Source organism: Cyclopterus lumpus, chromosome 11 (genome assembly GCF_009769545.1).
Source record: "Cyclopterus lumpus isolate fCycLum1 chromosome 11, fCycLum1.pri, whole genome shotgun sequence".
In the NCBI taxonomy this organism is placed as follows: domain Eukaryota; kingdom Metazoa; phylum Chordata; class Actinopteri; order Perciformes; family Cyclopteridae; genus Cyclopterus; species Cyclopterus lumpus.
This window is the reverse complement of record NC_046976.1, coordinates 19,526,122-19,535,580: the sequence shown is the minus strand read 5'-3', so window position 1 is coordinate 19,535,580 and position 9,459 is coordinate 19,526,122. Positions and strand designations below refer to the sequence as shown.

Sequence of the window (9,459 nt, the reverse complement as noted above, 5' to 3'; positions counted from 1 at the left end):
TAAGAGCAAATTCAGATATGTTGATGGATTATTTGGGTTTTCTAGTGTAGAAACAATTAATTTATTGGTTGAAAACTACACATTTGCTGGCGTTTGGCCTATATGATTACTTATATTTGTTAAATATCTTTCAGTAAACGCTCCATAATCATAAAGGTTGGAGCACTAATCATCGCATCTTCAAAGCAGAAAGAGCAGCTCATTAGGAACTCATCAGCTTAAGTAATAATGAGTACAATTATTATAATGAAAGCCACTTGACACGTCTCGGCAAGTAATTGATTTTCACTGTAAAATATAAAACACTTGATCTTTGTGGGAAGTGAAAAGCCTTTTTTTTTTGGGGAACAAATTTGTGAAAAATGTTTCTAAAAACAATTTTTTTTTAATTCATGCAAAAAAAAGAAGAAAGGGAACTACTTTTGTCTGTTTCCCTGTTGTTGTTGTTGTTGTTGTTGTTGTTGTTCCGATCCGCTAAACACTGCACGAAAAGCGAAAATGTTCATAGAAATGTAGTTTGAATATTTTAAATAGTTTTATTCAAAATCCTGACATCTTTACAAATATTGGACAGCGTTTTACAGAGAATATTTCTGCCTCTTTTCAAGTTTTACAATTCAGTTTATGGTTTTGGCTTACACATGGAGGGGGGGGGGGGGGGGGGGGGGGGGGGGGGGGGGGGGGGGGTCTGTTGACTGAACACACAGTAATACTTTGAATATTTATTATAAATAAAGACATTAAGTGTTCACCCAAGGCGAGAATACGCACGTCTTCGTATATATATCTTATTTTCTTAAAATGCCGTTTGCCGACACTCACAGACTACACAGGAGGAGGAGGAGGAAGATGAAGAGGAGGAGGAGCAGGAGGAGGGGGAGGAGGAGGAGGAGGAGGAAGAGGGAGAGAGAGAGGAGGAGGAGGAAGAAGAGGAGGAGGAGGAGAAGGGGGAGGAAGAGGAGGAGGAAGATGAAGAGGAGGAGGAGCAGGAGGAGGAAGGGGAGAGACAGGAGAAGGAGGAAGAAGAGGAGGAGGAGGAGAAGGGGGACAGAGATGAAGAGGAGGAGCAGGAGGAGGAGGAGGAAGAAGAGGAGGAGGAGGAGAAGGGGGAGGAAGATGAAGAGGAGGAGGAGGAGTAGGAGGAGAAGGGGGACAAAGATGAAGAGGAGGAGGAGCAGGAGGAGGAGGAGGAGGAAGAAGAGGAGGAGGAGGAGAGAGAGGAGAAGGAGGAAGAAGAGGAGGAGGAGGAGGAGGAGGGGGAGAGAGGAGGAGGAAGAAGAGGAGAAGGAGGAGAAGGGGGAGGAAGATTAAGAGGAGGAGGAGGAGGAAGAAGAGGAGGAGGAGAGAGAGGAGAAGGAGTAAGAAGAGGAGGAGGAGGAGGAGGAGGAGGGGGAGAGAGGGGAGGAGGAGGAGGAGGAGCAGAAGGAGGAGGAGGAGGAGCAGAAGGAGGAGGAGGAAGAAGAGTATGAGGTTGAAGAGGAAGAAGAAGAGGAGGAGGAAGAGGAAGAGGAAGAAGAAGAAGAGGAAGAAGAAGAGGAAGAAGAAGAGGAGGAAGAAGAAGAGGAGGAGGAAGAAGAAGAGGAGGAGGAGGAAGAAGAGGAGGAGGCGTATAAACCGAAGTCTATGGATCGACAGACGGAGGAAACAAAATGAACAAAATGAAAGCAGTGTTGCGTTCGGAGGCGGAACAGGAGCGTGGGTTTTTAAAGTGCTGCTCGTCTTGGCATTGCAGTCGAAAAAAAACAAAACAAAACAATTTCGCAGATATTTACAGCTGTAGTGCAACAGGCGGTCCTGATGCTGAGAGATTCCGTTACCGTGGCAACAGCAGATATCCCCTTTTTAAATATATTTTTTTTAACAATCAATAAAGAGAGCTCATCCTCTCAATAGGGTAAAACTAATAATAATAGTAATAATAATAATGATAATAATAAGCAGTTTAAAACTGTGCTTTACAAACCGCACTTCCTCAACCCGATGTTAACGGTTATGTACTTATTTACAAAGGTAATAATACATGTTTATATCTTTAAAAACACACAATTTAAAAACCTCTTTTTGTTATAAAACGTGAAGGTGCAGCTACAAGCAGAGATCAACGTCTCTGTTCACCTGTTCATCTCCTCTGTGTGTGTGTGTGTGTGTGTGTGTGTGTGTGTGTGTGTGTGTGTGTGTGAGCTCGTCAGAAATAGGCAGGATAAGATCAGCTGTCCCCATGCAGTCAGGTGGCCCGTGGGCATAACGGGTCACGTCCGGCATCGAGCTTACGCAACGGCCGACGTTTGACCCGACGAGACAGATCTTTTTATTTTTCTATTTTTAAACACCGTACCTTTACGGTTATAAAGAACACGTAATACACGGATAACTTTTTTCTTTTTTTTTTGCCACAAAAGCAAATTGAAGAAGACGAAGAAGAAGAAGAAGAAGAAGAAGAAGAAGAAGAAGAAGAAGAAAAAGAAGAGGAGTTTTCAATATGAAATACTAGAAAACAGTCACACCAAAATATCAACGTGCAAAATCAACATCGGAAGGTTGCGCCACATTTTACCTAAATTGTAAAAAAGGTCCTGCGACAGCATGAATCCTACGAGCCGAACGCCTCTCGGCTCCTGTGGACGGCTGGATCCAAAGTCCTCGGGAAGCCAAGAAGTGAGGGTGTAGGTGGAGAAGGCAGAAAGATCGGACAGGAATGGCAAAAGAAATGAAATATGTATATATATTTATTTAGAAAAAGCAAAACGACTGCTCCTGCTCTTGTTCTCCGCGGCGGAGCTTCTAACCGGAGCAGGCAACGAAACCCCCCCCCCCCCCCGCCATCCTTGATCCACGACACCATATTCCACTCTCCAGCTATTCTCTGACAGGTAATTGAAAAGATGTGGGCGTGACTCCGGGGTCCAGGGGGGTCCAGGGGGGGGTCCAGGGGGGGGTCCAGGGTGGAGTCCTCAGTGGCAGGGTTCAAAGGGGACCTCCGTGAGCCCCCCGTGGAGCTCCACCGACTCCTCGGACCAGGACATGACGTCACCGATGAGGCGGCCCCCGCCGCAGGTGGCCTGGCTGTAGATCTCGTTGGTGGTCAGGACTCTGGACCAGAACTGGAAATCAGACAACTCTCCCGTGAAGGACTGGGTGACGTCGAAGCGGCCTCCCATCGTGTCCTGTGAGGAAACCGGCGGAGAACAGGTCATACAAAATGGCCACTGTTGCCCTATTAACCTGCGCAACGGCAACTCCTCCCCGGGGGTCTTACCTGCTCCTGGCCCAGGACGAAGGTGCCTCCTGGTTCGATGGGGCGCCACGCCGACAGGTTTTGCCCCGAGCCCTTCTTCACGCCGTCCTGGTAGGCCTCCCAGACGCCGTCGCGCGTCGTCCACGTCACGCACACGTGATGCCACTTCCCATCGCTCACGGCCATCGGCAATGCCACCGCCTGAAAAGAGAGCGAGAGAGAGAGAGAGAGAGAGAGAGAGAGACGGACCGTTAAAAGAGGAGGAACTGATCTTCATCTTACAAACAAAACAGCCTCACGTCAAAGTGCTCACAACTGGAGGTAAAGGTGGATTAGTCCAATATCTCCACTATTAATCGGCGTTCCGTGCCGCCGATCGGCCGGCTGTGACGCTGACGAGGAGCGAGCAAACATGGCAGTTCATCTCTCCCGTTAATGTCGCTCCGACGGAAAATGAGGTCGATCAATTAGGACAATCAGATTAATTGCGCGGTTGATTTGTTTGCTGAGCTCTCCGCCTCACAGCACCGGGGCGAAGGAAGGCGGCTTTCCAGGGAATTAAAGATTAGAAAGGGTACGTCATTCAAACTGAGATGTCCCCAAGTTTAATGAAACACTAAAAAAACTATATAAAACAATAGACTAATGTATTTTTTAGGGATCAGGCCATGTCTTGCTTTTCGGTAACTTTCATTTATTTATTATGAAAGATGACGACGCGCCGTTCATGCACTCGTAGAACCGGAGTTACAACAGTAACCTCTACTCCTCTCGGCCTCATAAATGAATATAAGACTTTTCCTAACGGTCGCCTGATTTCATTTTTTAATTCTTTATATTATTGTTTGCAGTGGAAATGACTTCACGAAGAGCAACGCAATGTAACCCACGTGTCTGTGAGACAGGACGTGCAGGGCGGCCTTTAAGGAAGTCAAGTGAAAGCAGGACTTTCACCCAGCAGACCGATGTCCATGTCCAGCCAAATGCCAAACGAGTTATTCGACCTTTCTTGTGTTACGTAACTTTAGTACCGAACTAAAACCCTTTGTAACATGCAGTAGCACCAGAGTCTCCTTTCCTTTGTAAAAAGAGATTTAACGTCCAAAACCTGGGTTTCTTTTACCTTGTCGCTGATTAGCAGCTCCATGGGGTTGCTGCCCCATTCGATGAGCACCAGCTCATTGGCTTGTCCGGGTACGGCGTAGGAGAAGGGGGTGCCGAGGCCGGGACCGGCTCCGGCCTTCAGTCTCAGGCAGATGGTCAGGGCGAAGATCTCGTTGACCGGCGACCGCTTCATCCTGGCGTACATGTAGTTGGTCTTCATGGGGAAGTCGAGCAGGAAGGCGCTGGGGGTCTTCAGCTTCTTGTGGTTTCCTGGTGAGACGGAGAGAGCGAAGAGTTTGGGTTCAGGTCGTTGACTCGAACCCCTCGATAAAGACTTCTCATATCTACGGCCTGTTCCCTTCTCTTTTTCAGGCTCCTTGGGGTCTGAGCCCGATGCACAAGCCAGCCCTCGAGCGTCCGTCTGAGACGCACCGGGCTTTTTCCAGTAGCTTCATTGGATCTCCATCCATCCACGCCATTATTATAGGATCAGATAAATACTCAGTGAATGTGATGACCTAGTACAAAGAAACTAAACATGGTGGGTGGATGGGTTTTCATCCTCTTAGAGACCTGCGCTGAGTTATCTTGACGTTACGTTGGATAAAATAAAATGGCCTTGGCGATTGTTTTGCCTGAGTTTCCGAACTTATTTCAAGCCCAACCCCATTTCTCTTTGATGTTTATGGAAACACTTTTGAGTCGTGGAGAAAGTATCGACGTTGTTAATACGAGGCGCAGCGGTCTCTTCCATCTCAACATTTGGTTGGAGGTTAATTGGGAATCTTTTGTTGATGCCTGGGTTACCAATTAATCAGTTGGCCACCAATTACCATTGGCTCCATTGCTTGTGTGTGTGTGTGTGTGCGTACCGTGGTCAGTGTTGCCATGGTGCAGTTGGCTGAGCACCGTTTCCAGCTTGTCGTGACCAGCGCCGCGCAGACTTGTCTCTTTGTTGTCGAAAGGCAGCCGGCGTGGGTTATGATCGTTACCGTGGCGGCCGCCGTGGCGGTCGTCGTCATGGTGATCGTCGCCACGGTGATCGTCGTGATGGTCATCGTGATGGTCGTCGCGGTGTCCAGGTCCGTGGCGATAGTCGTGGTAACCGTGGTGATCATCGTGATGGTCGTCATGGTGCGGGCTGTGATGGCTGCCATAGTAACCACGCTGCCGGCCGCCGTGGTGCCAGTCGTAGTGGTGGTCTTGATAACGACTGTGGTGACCGGTGCGATGGTTGTTCCTGGGGCTGCCGTGGTGACCGCTGTCGTGGTGGTCGTCACGGTGACCGGAGCCGCGGTGGTCATCGTGGTGGTCGTCACGACGACCGGTGCCGCGGTGATCATCGTGATGGTCGTCACGGCGACCGGTGCCGCGGTGATCATCGTGATGGTCGTCACGGCGACCGGTACCGCGGTGGTCTTCGCGATGGTCGTCACGGTGACCGGTGCCGCGGTGGTCGTCGCGGTGGTTGTCGGGGCGGCCGTCAGGGTGGCCGCTGTCCTGGTGGTCGTCGCCGGGGCGGCCGCTGCCGTGGTGGTCGTCGTGGTGGTCGTCGGGGTGGTCGTCGTGGTGGTCGTCGGGGTGATCGTCACGGTGGTCCTGGTAGTAGCTGTGCAGCTGCTCCTCCAGGGCCGTGATCTTCCGCTGGAGGAGCTCTCTCAGGCTGCTGGAGTACGAGCTGGACGAGTTCCTGGCCTGCAGAGGAGGAAACACATGATGTGATACCTTTGACCAGTGATACCTGTCCCACCTCTACCGACAATGTAACACCTTTCAGATGAGTTATTTATTTCAAAACTTTAACCAATAATGTAATAATGTAAAAACATTTTAGAAATGTGTAGAAAGTGTCCAACACAGCTGTTAACTGGAAACTAAGATTTGAAACTGAATGGTTGAAACAAGTGAGCAAACTCAATGAGCTGATGAAGATAAGTGGACCAAGAGATGGGATATTTTTTTATCACCCATTAACTTCTCTGCTTCAAGAACTTAAAGACATTTTAAAATCACTAAAGAGTCGGAAGTTATTTGCAGTAAATTCATTGTTTTCCAGTGAATAAACACAACTTGTGGAAATGACATTTAAAGTTGCAAGGGGATAGTTTCCACCCCTCCCTCCTCTGCCTCGCTCATCCTCGTCTTCCTCACCAGCAAATCCGGCTTTGTTCCCTACCAGCGCACGCCATGATTAATAGCCTCCTCAGAGAGGATGAGGCTAATTGAAGGTGATGCTGGCTCGCGCCCTGTGGCGCGTGGCCAGAGGCTGGTGGTGTAGACATCCTGTTAGAGGACGGAGGTCAATCCCCGCCTCTGCTTTGTCACCTTCGAGGGAGATGGAGGGGATTTTCTGGCAACACTCCCCCCCCCTGAACTCGACTTGAGACCACCTACGTGGACAACGGGGCTTTGCACGGTTTTAGTCTCGCATTGTGAGCATCATTAAATGTTGACAGCAGAACCGCTCGTTTGGCCTCGTTTCAGGTGCTGAAACACGCCCTCAGAGAACGTCTTCCACTCACATTCAGAGCGAATGGCATCAGCTGCTCAGGTGGATTTAGTGCTTCACTGCGCTCACACTGAAATAAATCAAAGTTTCCTGGCCGTCTGGATCAGTGGCTCCAAACCTTTCTGACTTGCGACCCTTTGACACAAGGTTGACTCACTTGGCCCAGGTTTCAACAGAGGAAACAGATCCTTAATTCCCAAAGCGATTAACCCGGATGAAGACGCAGTAAACGAACGTACGGCTAACAACAGCTAACTTCCTCCTCTAAGCTTCGCCGCGGTCTCGCGCCAACAAGTGACGCTCGGACACCGGGGGGAGGGGGGGGGCGGGGGCGGGGATGTCATTTAGAGCAGCTTCCTGTTTGAAAACAGCAGAGAGACGGAGAGGCGGACGCACACCAGTAAGCAACTTTCTCCTGCAACTGTTGGAACGTTACTTAAAATGCACGTGTTTTATATTTAAAAACCAGACATGCCACTAAAAGGGACCTTTTTAAAAAAAAAAAAAAATGACCTTGTGATCTATGGGTGACCATGACTCAAACGCATCCTTCTTACAGTATTTTGGCAGCGGATTCAAGGGCTGAGCTCGTGAGCCTCATGACGCAGGATACGACCCCAATTAAGTCAAACCGTTGATAGGCTCAGCCGCTCCTTGCAGACGCAGCGCTAAGCACCTCGCCATCGTTTTCGTGGTCCTTCAGGAGCCCCTTTACAGGCCGTTTACCCTTTCCGCCTGACCCTTCGAGAGCTTTAATTACAGCCACGTGAATATATATCGAGATAGGCGGCGCCTCATTTTGTTTGGTGTAGTTAAGAGAAGAAACTCTTTGGATTTAATTCTTTAAAAACTACGTATTCCCTGAACTCTCTCCCCACTTTGAGTTGTTGCACTCTTCCATCCCTGTGGCTGGAAGACAACATGCTGTGTTTATTTGTTTGCCCATTACTGCAAGGTCAACCTGTACAAGAGACCATTGAGGTGGACCTCCAACGCCCAATTGTGTGGCAAGCAAGAAGACGTTGTCATCGGCATAATAAAGCAGCCGGTCGTTACGGTGAAATGCAACCACGTACATTTACTCGAGTGCTTTGCTTAATGACACATTCTAGGTTGAATATTTCCATTTTTATGGAGCTTTATACTTCTACTATATTCTACTTTTGAGATCACAGTTTGGCTTCCCGTTCCTGTCCAGTGTAAAAGAAACGTATCTCCAGATGTGTCGATGTTGAACGCTTTGCGATGAGTTGGATGAAGTGTTTCCCTTTTGTGCTGAGAAAATCCTCTTACTTCTTAAATTAAGTCTTTAAAAAAAGACTCTCGGATCAGCTGGAAACGGCATCGTCACAAAGCTGAAGACTTCTTTTAAAAGAAACGTGGTCCTCGCAACACGGCGGCTGATAGAATATGTGATCTTAATAAGGGAGTTAAGAATATCTACAGCATTAATGCAGCAGTAATATTATTTGATTACTTTCAGCACTCACCTGCAGGTTCTCCAGCCTTTCCTTCAGTGTCTGCAGGGTCTTGCCGGTCTGCTCGGGGGAGAAGGAGCTGTGTTTCCCATAAGACGAGCCCTTCCTCGGGTGGGGGTCCGGCCTGTGGCCGCCGTGCGAGTAGTGGTGGTCGCTGCCGTGATACGACGAAGGCCCGTGGTGGCCGCCGCCGCCGCCGTGATGCCCGCGGTGGTCGTCCGGGTGGCCGTCGTGATGATTTTCGTCGCGGGTGTCGTGGTGGTTCTCGCGGCGGTCGTCGTGGTGATCGGTGCCGTGGTGGCCGCCGCCGAAGCCCTCGCACAAGGTGAGTTTGGCGGTCAGCTCCCTGATGGTCTCCCGCTGGTCCAGGATGGTCTCCTTTTGCCTCACCAGGCTCTCGCGCAGGTGCAAGATGGTGGCCTTGGCCTCGTCGGACATCACGCCCCGCCGGCTGCTGCCGTTGTGGCCGTTGGCGTGGCCGTTGCTGCTCGGCCCGTGGGGCACGCTGGGCGGGGAGTAGCAGCTGGGGTCGGCTTCCGGGGGGATTGGGGTGCAGACGAATTTGGGGCTAATGCCGTAGTCGTATTCAATGCCCGGCAAACTTCCCGTTGCGGACGCTGCACACGACAGGAAGTAGTAGAGAACTAGAGAGCGTAGGGGGAAGAAGGGGAGGATCAACCCCAGAGAGGCTCCGTCCCACTGCTGGAGCCTCGCAGACCTCCGCCCGAGGCTCAGAGGGCTGACGTCTCTGGCCATATTTGGTTATACCTCGACGAATGACCAACGTCCTCCCGGGCCTTAGCTTTGATGCGACGAACACCATGAATGGAGGTCGTACGCGTTGGATTGAGACGTGTTGATGCCACACATGTCAACAGCGAAAGAAAAAAAAAAAAATCACAGATGAAAATCTCCTCCCACACGGGCGTTAATTCCCGTTGGCGGCGCAGACTCAAAAGGCAGCCGCTCAGCCGCTCAGCCGCTCAGCCGCTCGCCAACCGTGCGGTGTCACCCACGATTCCTGGGCTCCTTGGCTGGTTAACGAGAGCTGGGCTCGGGGAGGAGGGGTTGGGCCGCCGCCAGCCGAGTGATCCCTCCGAGAACCTCCTGCGCTCGACAGCCAAGAGTAATCC

At 50.3% G+C, this 9,459-nt stretch overlaps 1 protein-coding gene across 1 annotated transcript; it reads right to left on the bottom strand.

Annotated features, from left to right (window-relative positions):
- Positions 1 to 2,951: 2,951 nt before the first annotated feature.
- On the bottom strand, positions 2,952 to 9,082 carry LOC117739217 (neuronal pentraxin-1-like). Its single transcript, XM_034545509.1, has 5 exons — positions 8,339 to 9,082; positions 5,230 to 6,034; positions 4,359 to 4,618; positions 3,257 to 3,436; positions 2,952 to 3,164 (listed from the first exon to the last, which is right to left on the bottom strand). The coding sequence occupies exons 1-5, from the start codon at positions 9,080 to 9,082 to the stop codon at positions 2,952 to 2,954; spliced, it is 2,202 nt and encodes a 733-aa protein (XP_034401400.1).
- Positions 9,083 to 9,459: the final 377 nt, after the last annotated feature.

What these genes read in the sequence shown, in the direction of transcription:
- LOC117739217 (XM_034545509.1), bottom strand. Translation starts at nt 9,082, where the DNA reads ATGGCCAGAGACGTCAGCCCTCTGAGCCTCGGGCGGAGGTCTGCGAGG. An exon ending in AAAGGCTGGAGAACCTGCAG is followed by an intron (nt 6,035 to 8,338) that starts GTGAGTGCTGAA and finishes CCTCCTCTGCAG; the next exon opens with GCCAGGAACTCGTCCAGCTC. An exon ending in AGCTGCTAATCAGCGACAAG is followed by an intron (nt 3,437 to 4,358) that starts GTAAAAGAAACC and finishes CTCTCTTTTCAG; the next exon opens with GCGGTGGCATTGCCGATGGC.